General features: G+C 33.3%; 1 protein-coding gene across 4 annotated transcripts in view; it reads left to right on the top strand.

Moving 5' to 3' along the window:
- ATM (ATM serine/threonine kinase) overlaps positions 1 to 23,691 on the top strand; it is a 127,434-nt gene that overhangs the window by 36,564 nt on the left and 67,179 nt on the right. For 3 of the 4 annotated variants that reach the window (XM_057490683.1, XM_057490685.1, XM_057490684.1), the window contains 16 exons: positions 197 to 396; positions 2,568 to 2,650; positions 2,746 to 2,901; positions 3,681 to 3,756; positions 3,887 to 4,017; positions 5,842 to 5,962; positions 7,581 to 7,754; positions 8,857 to 9,026; positions 9,959 to 10,205; positions 11,430 to 11,536; positions 15,014 to 15,140; positions 15,615 to 15,814; positions 20,439 to 20,613; positions 21,158 to 21,322; positions 22,120 to 22,252; positions 23,567 to 23,662. In XM_057490683.1, the coding sequence (XP_057346666.1) occupies positions 197 to 396; positions 2,568 to 2,650; positions 2,746 to 2,901; positions 3,681 to 3,756; positions 3,887 to 4,017; positions 5,842 to 5,962; positions 7,581 to 7,754; positions 8,857 to 9,026; positions 9,959 to 10,205; positions 11,430 to 11,536; positions 15,014 to 15,140; positions 15,615 to 15,814; positions 20,439 to 20,613; positions 21,158 to 21,322; positions 22,120 to 22,252; positions 23,567 to 23,662 (2,361 nt within the window). Of the gene's footprint in view, positions 1 to 196; positions 397 to 2,567; positions 2,651 to 2,745; positions 2,902 to 3,680; positions 3,757 to 3,886; positions 4,018 to 5,841; positions 7,226 to 7,274; positions 7,755 to 8,856; positions 9,027 to 9,958; positions 10,206 to 11,429; positions 11,537 to 15,013; positions 15,141 to 15,614; positions 15,815 to 20,438; positions 20,614 to 21,157; positions 21,323 to 22,119; positions 22,253 to 23,566; positions 23,663 to 23,691 lie in introns of those variants that run through there. The other variant, XR_008993300.1, reaches the window with a different exon arrangement.

Below are 23,691 nucleotides of genomic sequence, written 5' to 3' on the forward strand. Positions count from 1 at the left end.
ATATGTGTTAATTGACTTTATGTTATCAGTAAGACTTCTGGTCAACAGCAGGCTGTTAAGTTTTGGGGGCATCAAAAGTTATGTAGAGCTTTGATTGTCCAATGGGTTGATGCTTCTAATCCTCACATTGTTTATGGATCAACTTTATGTGATTTTTATACCCCATCTTAGTTTAATAAGTGCTTTTTATTTTTAGGTGCCATGAATCCTTTAGCTGAAGAACATCTGTCAAAGCAAGATCTACTTTTGTTAGATATGCTCAAGTTCTTGTGTATATGTGTAACTACTGCTCAGGCCAATACTGTGTCATTCAGAGCAGCTGATATTCGGAGGAAATTATTAATGTTAATTGATTCTAATATGCTAGACCCTACTAAATTTCTCCACTTACACATGGTAAGTTTAGTGAAATGAAGAAGCTCTTCACTTCTGTGTGGTGTTGCTAGCTGGATGTAATGAACTGACGTATGAGAATCATGTACTACCTTTCAGGACTTAAAATTGTTTCCTTGAGAAATGAATCTGAGACTAGTTGTAAAATACTTTTAATATGCTGTGAAAAAATCTTAAGTGGATACTGAAAGTTAGAAACTTCCATGGACTTTAGGATAGATTTATTTTCTATATATATAGTAGATATAATTAATTATTGTAAATTATTTTAAACTAGGCCAAGAAATACAGACTCTGAATGTAAAAATAATACATATAACATTGTAGTTGAAGTCTGAATCTTGCCTTGACCTTATATATGCTTTAAAATTTTTTTGATAGAACTTTAAGGTGACAGTAAAATTATAATACTAGGAGAACTCCCATATTCTCTTCATAAGCCTCTACAGTTAACATTTTACCACATTTACCTTTTCATTCTATGAGAATGGAAACATTTTTTTTTCTGAACCACTTTGAGATTAAGTTGCAGACATGAGGACCCTTATATTATAATTCAGGGTGTACCCTAAAGCAGTGATACTCTCCTGTATAACCAAAGTTTAGTAGTCAGGAAATTAACAGTTTATCATTACATTTTAGTTGTCAAGGCCCTTCATTCTCTTTTTTAATCTGGAACCGTTCCTTCATTTTTCCTTATTTTTCAGGATCTTCATATTTTTGAATAGTACAGTTACTTGCTCTATAGAGTCCCTCATTTTGAGTTTGTCTTATGCTTCCTCATGATTCAGTTTAGGTTTAGACTTTAGTGAGAATATTAGAAAGTAATCCTTCTCCTGCCCTACCCCATCATTCTGTCCATCTGTTGATAGATGTCTGATCTCAGTCCAACATCGTAGGATTTGTGGGCCAACCCTTTACCCATGTGCTGGTGACCATTTGGGGAGAGCTCCTGGCTCACTGAGGTCAGTCCATGGTCACATGCCTGGTCCCAGCATATTGGCAGCCGTGCCAGGTGATTTCCTCAACCCTAATTAGAACCTCTTGCAAACATGCAGCTTGAGTCCCTGGTAGAATCCCTGGTCATGTTCTAGCTGTGGCAAACATAATGGTTCATGCCTTTAGCCTTGTTTTTGGTCCCTCTGATTGTGATCTTGCAAACAATCTGGTCATGTCTCCAGCCCTGACCAGTCCGGAGGACTGTATGCTTTTCTTGAAGCTTTGATGTTTAAAGTGACTTCAAGACACTCAGTAATATCACACACATTATCATGAGAAATATTTAATATGGTCCAATTTCATGTTCTTTTATAATATCTGAGAAAGTAAGAAACATTTTTTTACACAGAACTGATAGGAAAAAAGTTTTCTCATTTCTTACTACAGCTAGAGAATTATTTGGTAGCTCTCAGAAACCAGCTGCCTAAACTACCATTACAATTGGTAGCTGTTGAGCAGCCCCTTATATTCACAGTACCATAGAGAGCCTTACAAGGTTGTCTTAGTGGAAGGTAGGACAAATTTTTTTACTTCTCCCCTGCCCATGATTATCTCTGCTTTCCAGAATTACTAACAGAATATATTCTAACCATTGAAGTCTTATCCCCAGGCATCATTTTGAGAGGGTGGGGACATAATATAGTTTCAGATTCTTGCTCAGGCTCTTAACCCCAACAGTGGTAACTTTCTTTTTTCAGTTCCTACAATAAATCAACACCTTTATTCATTTCCTTTAATCCTCACAGTAATTTGTCCAGGTAAATAAACACCTTTATTCTTTTCCTTTAATCCTCACAGTAATTTGTCCAGGTAAGTGCTCTATCCCCAGGTGAGAGTACAAATGCTCAGTTGACAAGGTAAGTTTTGTAACCACACAAATAATGTGTTGTGGTGCTGAGATCTGAATCCAGCTCTGTTTGACTTCACACCCTTTCTAAAATTATACTGCCTCTTTTAAAAATTAACTGCTTTTGATAACTGTTGGACCACTGTGTTGTACATTTGAAACCAGTGTCAATGTATCAATGATACTTCAATAAAAAAAAAATTGACTGCTCTTGTGTGTGTGCGCATGTGCGCACATTAATATATGAATTTATGGTTATATATAGATGTATTTAAATTAAGCAAGTGATCTATGAAAAAAATAATTTTTTTCTCCCCAACTGTCTTAGTATCTAGTGCTCTTAAAAGAGCTTCCTGGAGAAGAATATCCTTTGCCAATGGAAGATGTTGTTGAACTTCTAAAACCACTATCGTAAGAATTTAAAACCGTATGTTATATTCACTTTAAATTTATTAACCATTGATGTGTTCTTTTATGCTTATAAAGTTTAACTTTACCCACCACAGCAATGTGTGTTCTTTGTATCGCCGCGACCAGGATGTCTGTAAAACAATTTTAAACCATGTCGTTCATGTAGTGATGAACTTATGTCCAGGCAGTATGGACCCTGAGAACACAAGGGATGCTCAAGGACAGTTTCTAACAGTAATTGGAGCATTTTGGTAGGTACAAACATTTTGTGGAATTTTTAGTTTTCTTTCTACTCCTCTGTATACAAATGCAGATTTTGCATTTCTGCATTAGTGATTTCTTCTAGTCCTCAATTGTAACCATATACATCTTTTAACAGTAGTAATTTGTGTTTCCCTCAATTGTTTAAAGAACTTAGACTGTTTCTTGTCTCATACTTGGCTTTCTAAAGTGTCTTTAGTGTCTTTCCCTGTGAATTTTGAATCACTTTATAATTTGACATGTTGGCAAATAAAGCAAAGTGTAGCAAGTCTAAATCAATTCAAGTTCATGTTCCTAAAATGAACAGATTGGCCCTGTTACCATCCTGTTATTTCATGCATGTGTGTGTGAGATAACACCATGATACTTATATAGGGGTTCCTATATGTATAGAGAGCCCATATACCATTTGATTGGTAAGGACTTCTGAATCAGTAAAGAATGTGGTTTTGAATCTTTGATATAACAACAAGAATTTTATGAACTGTTTTCCTTTTACAGTAAGTTTACCATAATGTTAGCTGAAGTATGATAGTCCACAAATGAAGCATAGTCATGTAAAACAAGTAGTATACATTAAAATGAATTTCTTTTCAAACTAATTTCCTTTAGCTGGAATTTTTTGGAAGGTTAGAATATTGGCATTAATGAGAATTAAATTTATAATGGAAAGAAATTATGGAGGCAACCTAGAATAACCCTACCAGTGATTGTTTTGACAGTGCTTTTATTGGAATAATTATTTGACTTTGAAACACTTTTATTTCAGGCACTTAACAAAAGAGGGAAAATGCATATTCTCTGTAAGAATGGCTCTAGTAAAATGTCTTAAAACTTTGCTTGAGGTGAGTTACTCCACATTAAATATTTGTAAGGTTTCTGTGAAAAATTTTAAGTAGACTTTATTTCTGTTGGTTAATGGGTGATTTTTCTCTTAGTATTTCATATTTAACTTCATTTATTCTTTTCCCATAGGCAGATCCTTATTCAAAATGGGCTATTCTTAATGTAATGGGGAAAGACTTTCCTGTAAATGAAGTATTTCCACAGTTTCTTGCTGATAATCATCACCAAGTTCGCATGTTGGCTGCAGTATCAATCAATAGGTAATGGGTCAGATATTTGTGAAGCGTCTGAAATGTTGTAGGTGGCAATGCAATGTCTAGCTCAATCATAATTCACTAGTTGTGATATTAAAAATAGCTAACACTGAGCATATACTGTAGGCCTGGTATTTACGTTTTCTCTTAATTCTGACAACTCTCTCAGATACTGTTGTTTTCTCCAATTTATGGAGGAAAATTATGTGTCTTAGGAAAAGAAAGTAACTTGCTCAGTGCCATTCAGCTAATAAGTGATTGAGTTGAATTAAATGTTTACTACCACTTATGGGTGATACAGAATGTTTGGATATTACTGTAATATTTTTTGAGTCTGTAAAATGAAAATGATCTCATTTTACACTGTGATGATTACAATTATTTTTATTTAAGTGAACTTACAGTTATGCTCTGGAATGACTCTATCATAAGGATCTGTTTTATGTTTAGAATCTGAAAAAGAAAATAATAATTTCTTAGGACTGCATGTTTATCAGATTATGGAGTTGATTTTACAACTCTACATCACAACCTTCCTCTGTGTTTCCCACCTCACATTTCCTGTAAATAAAGCCCTTCTCTGCTTTATTTTTCTCTGTAGCATTTATTACCACTTGAAATAGGATATTTTAACACATTTACCTGGGTGTAAGCTCTTAGGCAGTTTTGTCTGTTCTGTTCATTGCTGTATATTTAGCATCTAAAACAATAATTGGTATGTGATAGGTGTTTAATAATTTGTAAAATGAGCATTTTAAAAAAAGGAATTATGTTATGCTTTAAAGATATCAAAGCTAAAAATCTTCTGAGTAACTTTACTGTTCAAATAGAAGTGACCAATAATTAAAGATCTCTATTAAGATATATTGCCCCAGTAGTCACAAATAATGTATGTGTTAGATAACCTAATGTATACTGTGTGTATTAGATTACCTAATCCAAGGTTTGAGTACACTCACAGTAATATTTTCTAACTTCTTAGGTTTTGGATTCTTTTCAATAATACTATAGTGCATTGTAAGGGTTGCTAATGAATGTGTACTTTACTTCAAGTTCTTAAAAGATAGGAAATATGTATACCGAAGTTAGAGATCAAGTGTTATAGAGGATCCTAAGTTGAATGTAATTAAGCATTGTAGTGGTGATATTGAAAAAGTCTTTTAAAATTTAAAAAAGTATAAATTCAAGAATGTCATGAATATATAATTTCTGTTTTTGTTATTTACTTATTAGATACCCAGTATTGGGCTATTTTAAGAGAGGTTAGAAAAATTGGAGGAGTCAAAGGAATACCAAAAAGTGTAAAAGTTGTGTTTACTAAAAAAGCATAAAGGAGAAAATTGACTAAGGAGTTTGTCCTTAAATATGATAGTGTATTATGCAAAAAGTGTATTGTTCAATTCTTTTCTATCACATAAAAAATTTTTAATAGAACATCAAGACATTAAGCTATCCACTTTCAGGGGATAAGATGAGTTTTTGAATATTAGAGCAGGTTGACATAAGAGTCTATGGCTTCTTTTCCCAGAGGATAGTTTTTTTTTCTGGCTAGTTTGAGTTCAGAGCTATTCAGGTTTGGGCAATAAACTAAAAGATCTTTTGAGACCCTTTTAGTTCTAGGAGGAAATGAAGTATATGGTAAAGACTCTAATATCTAAGATCAGTGGATCTCAGTCTGTTTAAGTGACTCAGATTTCATTAAACTCTTGAAAGAAGACCTAGCGTGTTCATATGTCTCACAGAGAGGTTTATTTTTGTCTTATAGTATGCTTTGGAAAGCAAGATTTAAGTAAAAAATTATTTTACTTTTTGCTTTTTTTGTCCTGTAAGGTTATTCCAGGATATGAAACAAAGAGGTTCCTCCACACTGTTGAAAGCACTTCCTTTGAAGCTTCAGCAAACAGCTTTTGAAAATGCATACTCAAAAGCTCAGGAGGGAATGAAAGAAGTGGTAATTTCAGTAATGCACATTTGCTGTTATCATGTACTTGCTCTAAATATGCCATGTATTACTTTACCAAGTTTGGCCTAAGACAGTTTTTGCATCCAGTACTTACAATATAAAGCTAGACTAAAACTGTATGAATTGATTGCAATTGCCTTATGTATAGAATATGTAGGTTAGAATTTGTCGAATAGTGGCAATTTCTTTTGGTTCAACTATATGTAGCATTTTTATGGGAAACTGAAAATTTGCTGAGCTTATATTGGAGTATAAAATAGCTTTCTTTTTTATTTAAAAAATATTTTTTTGTAAGATCTGATTACAAGCTAATTCAGAGAACAGGTAATAGTAGGAAGAAATGGATTGAGAAAAATGTTCTAATAAGGGGAGATCAAATTATCTTGCTGTTCTTCAGTGAACCATGTGATTTTCATACTTCTCTGTAGAATATTCTTTCTTAAAATGGCAAAAGTTGTGTTAGTGTGAGAATTTATTTATTCATTTATTTATGCCTTGATTTGTTTGTAAAAAGTATGAAGTGGTTAATCAAATGGCTCTCTAATCTATGATAGCATAAAACTGAAAAAGACAGTTGCATGAAAGAATGTGAATTTAGAAAAAGATTTTAATAGATTAGACAGATGAGTGTAAATAATACAGAATTTTGTAGAGATAGCACATATTACGTATTTAAAATACGCCTGTCATGCAAAAAAAGGAATGGCAGTAGTTCTTTTGGAAACAGACTTAAGAAGTTTTGTATCTTGAGAACAATTTCTGTCTTAGATGTCGTTAATAGAAGCATACTGTCATGAACAAGTTGATAAAAAGAACTTAAGTCTTGTGTACATTTTAGAGGGCAGCTAACATGTTGGGTTTGATTCTGAGTAAAAGTAGATATTAAGAGAGTCTGTAGATCGATCTCTTAAGAGGAATAGGTGAAGGAGCTGAGTTAGTGGGAACCTCATAGCTATTTTCAGACGTGTCAGTGATTGACATTTAGTAAAGGAATTAGGTCTTTATTTTGTTCCAAAAAACAGAATCAGGATCAGTGAGTAGCAGTTTTCTAAATGTGAAGAGAAACATTTGTCAAGTATAGCTAGTCAAAAAATGTACCCAGCTATTGGGATACTATAATGATTGATCATTAATAGAAGCATACAAGTATCTTTCTATCTAGTTGGATGATTTTATTCTTCCTTTTGATAATATATATCACAGTATTTTTGGAAGTATAAAGAGCTGTATATTAAATTATTATATATCACAGTAGTTTTGAAAGTATAAGGAGCTGTATATTAAATTTTTATAATACAAGCATCTTGAAGGTGTCCTTGATAATTGAAGAGGGGCCATTAATCTCCTTACCTTGCAATTTGATTCTTTTTCTTTTAAGTGCTTTATATATTGCTTAAATGTTCCATAAGATCTTATCAAAAGCAGTCTTTCCCACTCTGGAAACTTTATTTCCTCAAATCTCTTACTCTTAGCTCTATCACTGTAGGATTTAAAACTGTTGACTGGCTGCTTAGATGTTGTATGGTTTACTTTGATTTGAGCCTGATTGGTTTATTGTAATGTTTAAATATTTACATTGCATTATTGTTTTTCAAACTCTTTGAAGTCCCACAGAGCTGCAAACCCTGAACTTTTGGATGAGATTTATAATAGAAAGTCTGTTTTACTGATGATGATAGCTGTGGTTTTATACTGTAGCCCTATCTGTGAAAAACAGGCTTTGTTCGCCCTATGCAAGTCTGTGAAAGAGAATGGATTAGAACCCTACCTCATTAAAAAGGTACATGTAGATGACTATTTTTCTTATAATCTTCCTTGGGCAACTTAAACAAAAAAGTTAAAGGTAGATTTTTCAAGTGGCACTTACTAAAGACTTGGAGACAGTTTTATTTTTTAGATTTGGAATATTAGAAAGCAGCAACTCTTCAGTGTATTTATTCATGTGCCGTGTCATTTTACATTCAGCTTTAAGAGCACTCCCAAGGCATTCATTGAATAATAAGAGTGAATGACTCTTCATCACCCAGACCAGGCCCTCAGGAATAGCATTTACTGAGGGAAACACATGGCACAAAGAGCAGAAGCAAGTGTTCTGCCTGGTAGATTCTGGGTCAGGACATTGGGATCTAGCAGGGCAAGAAGGTAAATTACAGAGCTGTGAATCTTTTGCATGACTCAGGAAGGAAGACTAGAGTCCAGCCTTGCAATTACATTAGCACAGTGTTGTAGAATGTTCGCCTCTGCCCTGTTCTAGCACTTCAGCATTCATGATTTGGGAAGTTCCAGGCCTTTCATTGTAGTTTTTCACGTGAGGACCCAGTGGCCTGATAGGTCGTTCATCATTGTACCAGCATGATTTCCGGGGAGCTTTACAGTAGGTTAACCTATAGGTAATCTGTCTTAGAAAGGTGAACCTTTTACTCCTCAGTATTAAAACAAGTTGTCTTTTTTTTTTAAGTCTACTGTTGCACTACCTAATTATTGTTGTAAATGAAATACAGTGTTTGGATTTTTCTTATTTGGATTTAGAACTGACAAGAATTATTTTACTTTAGATCTTCCTTTGAAATGTAATCAAAAATTAAAATTAGAAAAGTGCAACCTATTTTTCCATGTTTATTAATTTAACATTTATTAAGGGTTTGCTATGTGCCAGGCACTGTGCTGATTATATTGAATACATTTTTCTCATTAAGTCTTGCTAAAGTAGGTACTTTTATTATCCCCATTTCATAGATGAGGAAATCAAGGTATGGAAAAGTTTAATGAATACTTCAGTCATATTACAAATAAATATTAACAAGAACTTAATATTTCATCGTATCATTGATTTATTATTTCATTGTTTTCTTAAAGGTTTAACTTCTTTATGATTTATACAGGTTTTAGAAAAAGTTTCTGAAACCTTTGGATATAGGCGTTTAGAAGACTTCATGGCTTCTCATTTGGATTATCTGGTTTTGGAGTGGCTAAATCTTCAGGATAGTGAATATAACTTATCTTCTTTTCCTTTTATTTTATTGAACTACACAAATGTTGAGGATTTCTATAGGTAGGTCTACATATGGCACATGTGAAATATGTTTGATCGTTCTCCTCCCACTGTACACACACACATGCACAGGGCTGGGAGGCTGCGTGGTATGAGAAGCAGGAGAGCTTCTTTTAATGAAAGCGTGTTGAAGAGAATCACTGGACTTAGGATCTGGTCCTAGCTATGTGACTTTAGGCAAGCCATGAAAACACCTTTTGGGCCTTGGCTTTTTAATCTGTAAAGTAAGGGAGTTACACAAGGAGATCTTTACGGTCTCTTTCATGTTTAATTGTTGATAATAGTCTCTGAAAAATCTAAGATAAATTACCAGTGCCTGATTATTTCTCCTTGTTTCTCTTTTTTGCTGCTTGACTATGGACTATTTAGTCATTACTTCTATTAAATTTCAAGTTTAATATAAAAGTATTTACTTTGCTAACTCTAACTCTGGAGAAGAAACTTTGGAAATGCAGATGTTTGAAACAACTAAAGAGTAATGTTTAGATGGTCAGGATGATGGGCAGGCAGTTCATAATTGTTTAGTGGTCCTTATTGTTCTTTCACTTTGGCAATAACAATATTTACATTTATTCTTTGAATTTATGTACTGCTTTCACATTCTATTTTGCTATAATTTTACATAAATTATTTGTAGTCAGTGTTCTTACTATTGCAATATCTTCTTACCGCAGAAGAAATAAATGTAAATTCCCACTTGCTTTTGATCACAGAATTAGGGTGATGTATTCTAAAATGCCTCTGTTTTTTTTAATGTGATTATTTAGTGTTTGTTTAACTTCATTTCTCCATTTATAAAATTAGTAAGAGTCCTTAATGATCTAGATAAAGTGATCCTTGGGTGCCCATTAAGGCATTTTATTATTTTAAGAACTATATTGTAAAATCTTTCTTTGAAAAGTTATATTTAACAAATAATTCTGTATTTTTAGATCTTGTTATAAGGTTTTAATTCCACATCTAGTGATTAGAAGTCATTTTGATGAAGTGAAGTCCATTGCTTATCAGATTCAAGAGGATTGGAAAAGTCTCCTAACAGACTGCTTTCCAAAGATTCTCGTGAATATCCTCCCTTACTTTGCCTATGAAGGTACAGGAGACAGTGGCATGGCACAGCAAAGAGAGACTGCTACCAAAGTCTATGATATGCTTAAAGATGAAAATATATTAGGAAAACAGGTATGGCTTCAACTTTTAACTACTTCTTATCTCCTAACTGAGATGGAACTTAAAATTTTTAAGTCTATTTATTCATTTATGCAGTTAAATTTAGTATGTGGTAATCACTATCTAGCAGAGGCAATTCATGAATTCTTTTTTGTTGTTATATAGTGTTCTCTTCTTTTGATGGGCTTTTAAATGAAATTGTTTTTAATTAGAAATTTAGAAAAAACTTTAGAATACTTTTTATTGCTTTTTCCTTTTTAAAATTTATTTTAATTAGTAATGATACATGAATGCAAACTTGTTAAATTCAAACAATACAATACTGAACAGTGTATAGATTTTCTCCTTTTTTCTTTTTCGCTGAAATGATGGCATGGATGTTGATAATATATGCCTGAGGGGAAGGGTAGGTTCTTCACATTAGGTTCCTTTCTTGTCACATTGCAAAATACTTTTTTTTTAGCAAGTGTGTTTCTAAACCTCTTTGTGCATCAAGTAAATCAGCCATTTGCCTTTTGGCTTAGATTTAAAACTTCACAGTTCTCATTCATTTGGGTGAAGTATAATGGAGTAGACCCATTCTTTATTTTTAGAGAATTATGCCCTTTGTGAGATTACCTGTGGCAGGAAGCAAATTGATGGAGAGTCTGCTTCTGTCAGGGAGGATTTTGGTCTCTTGTTAATGACAGGGGATTATGGGTAGCCTCAGAATATAGGATGCCAACCAAATAGAAATCTGGGGATAAGTCATGCAGGGAACAAAGAAATGATTATTGCCAGTCACTGGGAATTCTTTTTTTTTTTTCTTTTGGGTGGGGGGGATTCTTATTTGTAAAATTCTATAAACGAGATAGAGTTCCCAAAAAAATCAAGAGTGAAGTGCAGATTGAGGAACAATATGGATCAGTGGGGAATTTGTTGGCAGGAAAATTATTAGGTTGAGGAATTTAATGTTAGACCTAAAGCCTCAGTCAATTAAAGTGATTCTTTAAAATTAAAGAGTTAGTTTGAGGGAGTCTTGTTTGATATGATTTCCCCACTTTCCTCTCAGTCTACAGGTTGGCTGCATAGCAGAAGAAAGTGTAGTTAACTGTATGTCAAAGATTTTAGATCTTTGGTCATTTATTTCCTTCACTGAGTAAATTTGGAAATGAGGCAATAATATCAGCCCCTTGAGTTGTTTTATAAGTTATGGACATAAAAACTTAAATGTATTTTAATTTTATATCATTGCAGATTGATCATTTATTCATTAGCAATTTACCAGAGATTGTGGTGGAGTTACTGATGACATTCCATGAACCAGGAACTTCTGGTACCAGCCAAGGCACTGACTTTTCAGGGTATGGGTATTTTATTTTATTTTATTTTATTTTTTTAAAATAATTATTTTTTATTGAAGGGTAGTTGACGCACAGTATTACATTACATTAGTTTCAAGTGTATAACACAGTGATAAAACATTTATATACATAATTCTAGGTTCCAGCTATCCCCCTACCAAGCTGTTACAATATCTTGACGATATTCCTTATGCTATACATTACATCCCGGTTACTTATTTATTTTACCATTGGAAATCTGTCCTTTTTTATTTATTTATTTATTTTTTTAAATTAATTAATTAATTAATTTTTTTTTTTTGGTGAGGGCATCTCTCATATTTATTGATCAAATGGTTGTTAACAACAATAAAATTCTGTATAGGGGAGTCAATGCTCAATGCACAATCATTAATACACCCCAAGCCTAATTTTCGTCAGTCTCCAATCTTCTGAGGCATAACAAACAAGTTCTTACATGGAGAACAAATTCTTACATAATGAATAAGTTACATAGTGAACAGTACAACGGCAGTCATCACAGAAACTTTCGGTTTTGCTCATGCATTATGAACTATAAACAGTCAGTTCGAATATGAATACTCATTTGGTTTTTATACTTGATTTATATGTGGATACCACATTTCTCTCTTTATTATTATTATTTTTAATAAAATGCTGAAGTGGTAGGTAGATACAAGATAAAGGTAGAAAACATAGTTTAGTGTTGTAAGAGAGCAAATGTAGATGATCAGGTGTGTGCCTGTAGACTATGTGTTAATCCAAGCTAGACAAGGGCAATAAAACATCCACAGATGCAGAAGATTTCTCTCAGAACAGGGGGGGTGAGGTTCTAAGCCTCACCTCTGTTGATCCCCAATTTCTCACCTGATGGCCCCCCTGCGACTGTGCCTGTCTTAGGTTGTTCCTCCCTTGAGGAATCTTACCCGTCTCTGGCTAACCAGTCATCTTCCGGGGCCATACAGGGAAATGTAAAGTTGGTAAGTGAGAGAGAAGCCTTACTGTTTGAAAAGGTTAGCTTTTTACTTCTTTGCATATTTATGCCCTGTGGCTTCTATGCCCAGCATTTGTCTTGAGGTATCTTTACCACTTGGAAGAATTATGATACTCGGTAAATTCGATGTGAGACATGAATTCTATTTAAGGGTTGTAATTAGGAAGGAAGAAGAAAAGCTATAGAAGTAGCAGGCAGAAGAAAACATGGGAAGATTGATTATTTCTTTGACATATCTTCTTGTAGAGTAACTTCAGCATGTATAGGTTTTAAACTACTAATTAAATTGCGCACACACATTAACATAATAGGAGTACAGTTACATAACCAAGCATACCTGTAATAACCAGCCATCTCCAGTGAAACCAAGAAAACCAGTTAGGCACCTTAGGCATTTGTGAAAACTTATCTATGATATGGTGGATATTGTCCAACTGAACTTGAACAGTCTGAGAGAAATCAGACAAATTAAAACAACCCATTCCTGGGGAATGTTCACATCCCTTATGTTCTTTTAACAGTAAATAGTCTGTAGTTGTAAGATTTTGGAGCGCTACAATTTGCACTTCTCCTAATTCTTGGTTGAGTTCCAACAGTATAGATCCAGTCAAATTTGTTGTTTTACTGTATGCACAGGCCAGCTTAGATATCTCCTTCCTCATTCCCATGGCAAGTCCAGGAGCTGGTGGGATGAGTGCATCTACAGCTGTAACAGTGCGTGGATTGTTGTTGGGGTTTTTTGATGATCATCTTCTGGCATGAGTCTTCCAGAGAGTGCTGATGTTGGAAGTTCTCTTTCATATCGTATCTTAGTTCATTTTCGGGGTAGCCCAATTAGGCTTTGATCTTCTGTATAGACGCAAACAGACCCTTTGCCTACACTTTTATATGCCCTTTATACCCTTGTGTAGAACTCATTGGAGGTTACCACACAGGAACTGCCCTTTTTTTTTTTTTTTTTTTTTGGTATCACTAATCTACACTTACATGACGAATATTATGTTTACTAGGCTCTCCCCTATACCAGGTCTCCCCTATAAACCCCTTTACAGTCACTGTCCATCAGCATAGCAAAATGTTGTAGAATCACTACTTGCCTTCTCTGTGTTGTACAGCCCTCCCTTTTCTCCTACCCCCCCATGCATGTTAATCTTAATACCCCCCTACTTCTGCCCCCCCTTATCCCTCCCTACCCACCCATCCTCCCCAGTCCCTTTCCCTTTGGTACCTGTTAGTCCATTCTTGAGATCTGTGATTCTGCTGCTGTTTTGCTCCTTCAATTTTTCCTTTGTTCTTATACTCCACAGATAAGTGAAATCATTTGGTATTTCTCTTTCTCCGCTTGGCTTGTTTCACTGAGCATAATACCCTCCAGCTCCATCCATGTTGCTGCAAATGATTGGATTTGCCCTTTTCTTATGGCTGAATAGTATTCCATTGTGTATATGTACCACATCTTCTTTATCCATTCATCTATCGATGGACATTTAGGTTGCTTCCAATTCTTGGCTATTGTAAATAGTGCTGCGATAAACATAGGGGTGCACTGATCTTTCTCATACTTGATTGCTGCATTCTTGGGGTATATTCCTAGGAGTGCAGTTCCTGGGTCAAATGGTAGGTCTGTTTTGAGCATTTTGATGTACCTCCATACTGCTTTCCACAATGGTTGAACTAACTTACATTCCGACCAGCAGTGTAAGAGGGTTCCCCTTTCTCCACAGCCTTGCCAACATTTGTTGTTGTTTGTCTTTTGGATGGCAGCCATCCTTACTGGTGTGAGGTGATACCTCATTGTAGTTTTAATTTGCATTTCTCTGATAATTAGCGATGTGGAGCATCTATTCATGTGTCTGTTGGCCTATGATGCGTGTTTCTACATCACCTTTTCTCTGTCATGCTCTTTTGCTATCAGAATCTTAATGTACTACAGTTTTATTTGTATGTGAAACCCACTTGATTGTGTATGAAAGTATTTTTCCAGCTTGATTGTAAGCTACTTGAAAGCATACTTTACATTTTTTAAAATATGTCCTAACAGTGCTAGGCATATAATATAATATCTATCAAAGTATGTTTACTAATATAGTTTCACTTGATGTAAATAGTATTTGATTGCTATGTTTAAAATATTACTGCATTTGCAGTACTAACATCGAGATTTAATTCACATATGACGTGAAGTAATATTAAGGCTGATTTGTGGAATTGCCATTAACTTTATAAAAGATATCTTAAGCAAATCATTTAAAATTAACTGTCATAGAAGGTAAAGGTATTTATATATATTGATGAATTTATATAGATTGGGGTATGTCATTCATTATTTTATTAAAAGTCTAGATTTTCAGTAGAAAATTACTTTAAAATTTGGAGTTGTTATAAGCTACATTTTTTTCTGGAAGTTCACTGGTCTATCAACAAAATCTGTTGTTTTCTTGGTTCTGAAAATAATGAGTGCATTTTTTTCCTGTAACTCTTAGGGATTTGGATCCTGCTCCTAATCCACCTCATTTTCCGTCACATGTAATTAAAGCAACATTTGCCTACATCAGCAATTGCCATAAAACCAAACTTAAAAGCATTTTAGAAATTCTTTCCAAAAGCCCTGTAAGTATACATTACTCGGATAATTACTGAAGAGAGAATTCTTTCTTTTTCAGCTAGAAAATATGTGTAATTAAATTGTAGAAAGTATAAACAAAAGGAAAATCCTCATTTACCTTAAGAAGGATAAATTAAGAATTAAGAAGGAAAACACTCACTTATGAGTTTATATCTAGGTATTTTACTTATCATTATTAAATTGAAATATGTTAAATATGAGGCCTGAATTTCATGAAATGTCAGTCACTTATTGACTTAGGCAATATATATATATATTTTAAGGAATATACTATTAGTGTTTACAAAATGAAAACTACAGTGTAAGGTAGTAATTTTCTTAATGTAATATTTTGCATTTGATATCAAACCCAAAACTAAATTCTATTAATTTAGTTATTTTGAATATACAGTATATTTAATATAGCTGAGTTTTTGTGATTAGAAGAGTTTTTACTAAAATGTATCTTTATTTTGTAGGATTCCTATCAGAAAATTCTTCTTGCCATATGTCAGCAAGCAGCTGAGACAAACAATATTTATAAAAAGCACAGAATTTTAAAAATATATCACCTGTTTGTTAGTTTATTACTGAAAGATATAAAAAGTGGCTTAGGGGGAGCTTGGGCCTTTGTTCTTCGTGATGTGATTTATACTTTGATTCACACTATCAACAAAAGGTAAATAATATCTTTAGACCAATATATAAGTCATTTTTCTACCCTATTATCAAAAATGAACTTTATATGCTTATAAGGGCAAGAAATCAGAGTATTAATTTCTGAATTTTGTTTTTTGATATATAATTCTTTAAAAATTGTATTACTACTTCTCCAGTTTTAGAAATATTAAGTACTAAGGGTCTTCAATATTTTAACAATAAATCTTCTAATTTTAGATGTCCTGAAACATGTGTTACGGTTCTGGTCAAAAATTGTCATGGATATGGGTTGGGAGGGTTCCCCACACACATCTTAGGAATTCTCTGGACACCAGCTGGGTGTCCTGCAATTCAACTCAGTTTGATACTGTTTACCCAGAGATTGTGTGAAGTTCCACAGGTGAAGGGATCAGTCCTACAAGACTGGCCCCTTTCCTTTTCAGATGCCAGTCGAAAGCCCAGGTTATTACCTGTGCTTCTAACTGACCAGATATAGATTAGAGGTTCCTGTGACCCTTGTTTGGGTTTGGTTAATTTGCTAGAATGGTTCACAGAACTGAAGAAACCTATTTACTCACTAGATTGCTGGTTTATGTAAATGAGTTTAACTTTCACAAAGTTTGAAGAGCTAGATTGAAGAGATGCACACAGCGAGGGACGGGGAAAAGGCACAGAGCTTCCATGGAACTCTCCCCACATCTGCACACGTTCACCAACCCAAAAGCTCCAAAAGCCTGTCTTTTTGGGTTTTTATTGTTTTACAGAGGCAGGATTGGTTAAATCATTTGGCCACTGGAGACTGATGTAACCTCCAGCCCCTCTATCCACCCCAGAGGTCAGAGGGTTGGGACTGAAAATTCCAGCCCTCTTAATCACATGGTAGATAAACATAACAAAAGACACCTTTATTGCTCCTTACAGGAAATTCCAAGAGTTTTAGGAGCTCTCTGCTAGAAACAGGGATGAAGGCCAAATGTATATTTCTTATTATAAATCACAGTCACAATTACTATAGGGTTGTATATTCAGTTTACCATCTCTATTCCGTTCCATTGATTTTAATGATATTTCTATTATTTGTTTTCTTATTAGTAGATAATGTTGCCATCAAATAAATGTAAGTCCTTCAGAGCACATGAAAAAATCTGTTTCCGTTTTGTTTTCTCATATTTTTGTTTTTGGCTTTTTAAAAATATCTCAGTTTTTGCTTTAATCTAAATAATATGCATATATAGCCATTCAATCTCTTTCGTTCACTATTTTTTTTAAGTTTTTTTATTGTAGTAAAATACATAATATAAAATTTGTCATTTTACTAATTTTTAAGTGTCCAATTCAGTGATATTATGTTCTCAGTGTTGTGCAACCATCAATACTGTTTCTAAAACTTTTCATTACCTCAAACAGAGTACCTGTACCTAGTAAGCAATAGCTTTGCATGCCCACTTGCCCACTTGCCTTACCTCTGAGGACCTCTAGTTTCCTGTCTGTGAATTTGCCCATCCTAGGTATTTCATATAAGTGGAATCAAAATATTTGTCCTTTTGTATCTGGCTTGTTTCACTTAGCATAATGTCTTCAAGTTTGATCTGGTATGTATCAAAACCTCATTCCTTTTTATGGCCAAGTAACATTCCATTGTATGTATATACCGTATTTTGTTTATCCATGCACCTCTGATGACACTTGGGTTGCTTCCACCTTTTGGCTCTTGTGGACAGTGCTGCAATGCACATTGGTATACAGGTATCTGAGTGTCTTTAATTCTCTTTTGGGTATATACTTAGGAGTGGCATTGGTGGGTTACATAATAATTCTGTGTTTAACTTTTTGAGGAATTGCCAAGATGTTTTCCATAGCAGCTGCACCATTTTATGTTCCACCTGCAGTGTACAAGAGTCCCAGTTTCTCCACATCTTCAGCTAAACTTTTAATTTTCTGGGTTTTTTTTTTTTATTATAGCCATACTAATGGGTGTGAATTAGTATCTCATTGTGGTTTTGATTTTGCATTTCCCTAATGACTAATGGTTTTCAATATCTTTTCAACCATTTTTGTATCTTTGTAAAAATGGCTATTTGGATCCTTTGCCCATTTTTTAAATTGGGTTGTCTTTTTGTTGTTGAGCTGTAAGTGTTCTTTATATATTCCAGATACTGAATTCTTAATCTTAATACATGATTTGTAAATATATTCTGGGTATTGAATCATTTTATATGAATTTCAAATAGTTTCTCCCATCCTGTAAATTGTCTATTCACTTTTCCTGATGTCTTCTTATGTGCAAAAGTTTTTAATTCTGATTAAGTCCAATTAATTTTTTCCTTTGTTCCTCATGCTTGTGGTGTTACATGTAATATACATACATAAATACAAGGTCATGAAGATATACCTCTTTGTTTTACTCTAGGAGTTTTATGGGTTTTAGCTCTCATATTTAGGTCATTGATCTATTTGAGTTTTTATATGTGGTGCAAGGTAGAGATTCAGGTTCATTTTTTTGAATGTAGAAATCCAATTGTTCCAGCACCATTTGTTGAAAAGACTATTCTTTTCCCATTGAACAGAATTAGCACCTTTGTCAAAAATCTATCAGCCATTGATATAGGGGTTTATTTCTGGATTCTCAGTTCTATTCCATTTGTCCTTATGCTAGTACCATGCTGTTTTGATTACTGTAGCTTTATAGGAAGTTTTCAGATCAGGAACTCGTTTATTCTTTTGAAATAAGTCCCCTGTTTATTCTTTCTCAAGATTGTTTTGTCTGTTTGGGGTCCCTTGCAATTCTGTATGTATTCGATGACCAGCTTTTCTATTTATGCAAAAAAGGCAGTTGGAATTTTGTTTGAGATTGTGTTGAATAAGGAATTATTCAGATAGTATTGACATCTCAACAGTTTGTCTTACAGTCTATGAACATGGGGTATCTTTCCATTTATTTGGACTTCTTTAATTTCTTTCATCCTTGTTTTATAGTTTACAGTGTACAAGTCTTTCATATTTTTGGTTAAATTTATCTATTTAATTCTTTTAGATGCTATTGTAAATGGAATTGCTTCTTAATTTCCATTTTAGATTGTCATTGCTAGTGTATAGAAACACAATTGATTTGTGTGTTAATCTTGTACCCTGAACTTTGCTAAATTTCTTTGTTACTGCTAGTAGATTTCTTACAGATATTTTGGGAGTTTCTATATAGAATCATGTTTTCTATACATGTAGTTTTACTTCTTTCTGATTCATGTGCATTTTTTTTCCTGTCTAATTGCTCTGGCCAGTTCAGGACAATGTTGAGTAGCAGCAGTAAATGTAGGTATTTTTATCTTGTCCCTGATCTTAGTGGAAAAGCTTTCAGTCTTTCAACATTGATTATGTTGTTAGCTATGGGTTTTTCATAAGTTACATTTCTTATGTTGAGGAAGTTCCTATGCTTATTTTCCTGGATGTTTTTATCATCAAAGGGCATTGGATTTTTTTTAAGTGCCTTTTCTGTGTTAGTTGAAATGGTAGTTTAATATCTTTCTTCATTAATGTGCTGCATTATATGGGGGTTGATTTTCTCATATTGACCCACTCTTGCATTCCTAGGATAAATCCTACTTGCTCATAGTGTGTAGTTCTGCTGTCAGATTCACTTTGCCAGTATTTTGTTGAAGAGTTTGCATCTATATTCATAAAGGGTATTGGAAACTAATTTTCCTGTGGTGTCTTTATGTGGCTTTGGTATCAGAGAATTGCCAGCATTATAGAATAAGTTAGAAAGTATTCCCTCCTGTTGTTTTTTTAAGATGAGTTTGAGAAAGATTTTTATTAATTCTTAAGTGTATTCTAGTGTTCTTCAGTTGTTTTTAATGTAGGTGTTTACTGTTGCAGATTTCCTTTTGCTGCCTTTGCTGCATTCCTTAAGTTTGGCATGCTGTGTTTTCATTTTACTTTGTCTCTAAAATGGCATATTTTAACAGTTGTTTGAAATACTTGTCCAATATCTGTAGTACTAATATCTGAACTTTCTCAGAAACTGTTTCAGTCATTATATTTTACTCCTTTAAGTGGGCCCTACTTTCTTATTTCTTTGTATGCCTTGTGATTTTTTTGTTGAAAACTGGTTATTTTACTATTAAGATGTCATAACTGTGGAAATCCGATTTTCCCCTTCCTCAAGATTTGACTTTTTTATTTTTGAAGGCTGTAGTAGTCCATTTGCTTCATAAATTTACTCACTTATTTTTGCAAAATACGTGTTTTGCTGTGTGCTGTCATGAAAACTTTTCCTTAGCATGTGTTCTGATAGTATTTTGACAGAGATTTCCTTGAATGTCAGGGAGAGAACACTAAAACTCCCAGTCTTTGCAAACCATCTTGTTTGTTAGGACTCTCCTTCAACACTCAGCTGGACTTGCACTGAGCCCTGGGGTCTGTTTGTTATTTCTGTCAGGAGGGGAGCTTGGTATTGCCTACTGTATGTCATTTTGCTAATTTGACTTGCTTTTTTGGCTTTTAAACCATTTAGAAATTAGATATGAAAGTGACTTTTATGTCAAGCCAATTCAGAATTAGAGCTGATGAATAAAAATGACTTTTGAATGAGCTTATATCAGAGTAGTTTCCTCCTAGAACTTACTGTTTTTTTCCCCCTATATTAGGCCTTCCCGTTTCATGGATGTGTCATTACGTAGCTTCTCCCTTTGTTGTGACCTACTAAGCCGGGTTTGTCACACAGCAGTAACTTACTGTAAGGATGCTTTAGAAAATCATCTTCATGTTATTGTTGGCACACTTATACCTCTGGTGGATGATCAGATGGAGGTTCAGGAACAGGTAATTTCCAAATCATTTTAAAAATTGTATCTGAAATATGACATGTTTTTGGAAGAAGCTGAATGTTGTATGTTTATTTGGTAAATTGATGATTTTAGTGAAACTATTTCTTGAAAAGTGGTTAGAGAAACATTCTCAATGAATTAATCTTTGTAATCATTTGATTATAGAGTATGTAATTATTTTGATCTAATAAATAACTTAATTTCTGTCTCTTACATTGAAGTGTAGTGGTAGTCAAAGCTAGGGATAGCAGCTCACACAACTCTGATGGTATGTGATGCTATTTACATAAAATGTTGCAGTAATACTGGCATATTTGTACCTCAGTGCCCATCCTGTAATAGCACCTTACGTATTTGTTGAATTATTTGAAAGCACAGAAATACCAATAGCTAGGTACCTTAAAAGTAAGTAGAACATTTTACCCGAACTAAGTAGAGTTTTTATCATCTATTATAGCAAGTTTGATTTGTTTTACTTTAAAATGTAATTAAGCCATTTCTCCCTTTTTGAGTTTTTTCTTTTTAAAAATTATATTTAGGTATTGGACTTGTTGAAATACTTGGTGATAGATAACAAGGATAATGAAAACCTCTATATGACGATTAAACTTTTAGATCCTTTTCCTGACCATGTTGTCTTTAAGGATTTGCATATTACTCAGCAGAAAATCAAATATAGTAAAGGACCCTTTTCACTTTTGGAGGTAATAATTATTTCATTATTTTACTATTTTGTATTACAGAGGATAGACGAATACTTTTTTTGAAACCTCTAATGCTCTAAAAATAAAAAGCAATCTTTTTAAAAATTGTGATTTTAAAAATAAACAGATTTAACCTCTCAAAACAGAATCTTAATATATCCTCTTATATTGCAGTATAAATATAAATATCAGTTTCTTGATAAATATGGGAATTTAAATATTGAAGAAATGTGATATAAAATATGCTTGGGTTTCATAAATATGTAAGATCTATTAATATCTTAAAATTATCTGATCATTTGAGGGACAGTTTAATGTTTGAATTAGACATGATATTTAACTTTTTAAAAGAGGTTTTCAAGTTTCAATCCTGTTTCAACCTTTATAAGCTTCAAAATTATGTTTAGGTATATTTTTGTTTATAAATCTTATAATTTAAAAATCATAATCTATATTTGATATATGTCAATATGGAAAATAGTTACATATACCAAGATGTGAAACTAGTTACAGTATTAAGTAAATAAAATTTTAAGCTTTTCCCTTTGAATGTGCTTTCACAATCTTAAAATCTTAAATATGTTAATCATGAGAGATTCTATTAGAATTCAAATAATTAAAATGTGGATTTGAAATGGAAGAAATAATTTGTTTCTACCTTGTTTGGTAGTGGTAGCAATATGAGTTGGTATCTGTAAGGTACTTAACAGTTTTTTTCTTTTACTGAGTTTTTTTCACAGATTTAACCAATACATGTCAAAAGCAAGTATTCATTGTTAACTAATTTTCTCTCCTAGGAAATTAACCACTTTCTCTCAGTAAGTGTTTATGATGCACTTCCTTTGACAAGGCTTGAAGGACTGAAGGATCTTCGAAGACAACTAGAACAACATAAAGATCAGATGATGGATCTTATGAGAGCATCTCAGGGTAGTACTTTTAATGACGTGGGTTATTTGTACCTATTTCTTTTTTAAAGAACCTTAAAAGTTCTTGCTCTTGGTTTAATTGCCATGGACTTAGTTTAGACTTGCATCACCTGCTTGAAACCCCTCATCATTTCTCATTTACCCATAAAAGAAAAAGACTTCCTAAGTGGTCTGCTCACCTGAACTATTCCCATTTTATTCACCCTCTGCAACTGCCAGAACGTTTTCTCTAAACCCAAACATGATCATGTGATTTTACTGCTTAAAAATTTTAACAACTTCCTACCACTTAAAATAAAAATTTGAATTCCTCAGAGCCAGGCATACAAGGTAATCTATATCTGCCTACTGCTGCAGCTTATTTAAGTAAAGGAAGTATGTCTCATTTTAAGCCTTTAAGCTGTATATGTATATATTTGTATGTATGTTTTTATATGTACACATATATGAATATGTGTTTAGCTTTTCTTTTACTACATTAAACATCCAGTTTTATGTTAATTTGATGTGAATTTAGGTTATTATAGTATTGCATGTGGGGGAAACTTTTCCTATTTATGTTTTAATGTTCATCTTAGTCTCATTAATTTCATATTTCTATTGTGTTAATTTTATTTTTAGTACTTATAAAAACAAGTTTTCGTTTTGACCATCTGAGCTCAGAATTTCTAGTGCATTAGTTCTGAGGGGTGTGTGTATGTGTATAATATGAACACCTCTATCTCTTGTTCTTGTATATTTGGGTATTTCATTGGATATTTTTTTTGGCCTTGTCTAATACAGCCATTAGCTATTTGTGGCTATTTAAATTTAAATGAGTTTAAAAAGTTCAGTGAAATTTAGAACTGTTTCCTCGTCACACTAGCACATGTCAGGTCTCATTGTAACGTGGCTAGTGGCTGTCATTGGATAGTGCAGATTATAGAACATTTCTATCACTGCAGGAATTCTCTTGGACAAGACTGGTCTAGACGAAATGCTAGAGGTTAAAACAAGCATGCTTCCAAGGTCCTTTCTAACTTAATGTTGAATGATTTTTATGTTTCTTTTTGTGATTTTGCTGAAGTATTGACCTCTGCACAACTTAAGACATTTGTCTGTCAGTCAAATACTGCTAATCATTTTTACATGGTCCTATTTCATAAGGAAATTCATATGCACCCATTTCATATTTTCTGAACTGCTTATGATTTGAAATCTTTTAAAAAAACTTTTATAAAAATTCTCTAATTAGAAAATCTAATAAATAAGCATATTGTAAAGAAGAGTGTTATCGCCATTATAATTTAAACTACTTTTTTCAAACTGTTCCTAGATAACCCACAAGATGGCATAATGGTGAAGCTAGTTGTCAGCTTGTTACAGTTATCCAAGATGGCAATAAACCACACTGGTGAAAGAGAAGTTTTAGGTAAACTGTCTGAAAGATTATGAATTTTT

Source organism: Manis pentadactyla, chromosome 13 (genome assembly GCF_030020395.1).
Source record: "Manis pentadactyla isolate mManPen7 chromosome 13, mManPen7.hap1, whole genome shotgun sequence".
Taxonomy (NCBI): Eukaryota; Metazoa; Chordata; class Mammalia; order Pholidota; family Manidae; genus Manis; species Manis pentadactyla.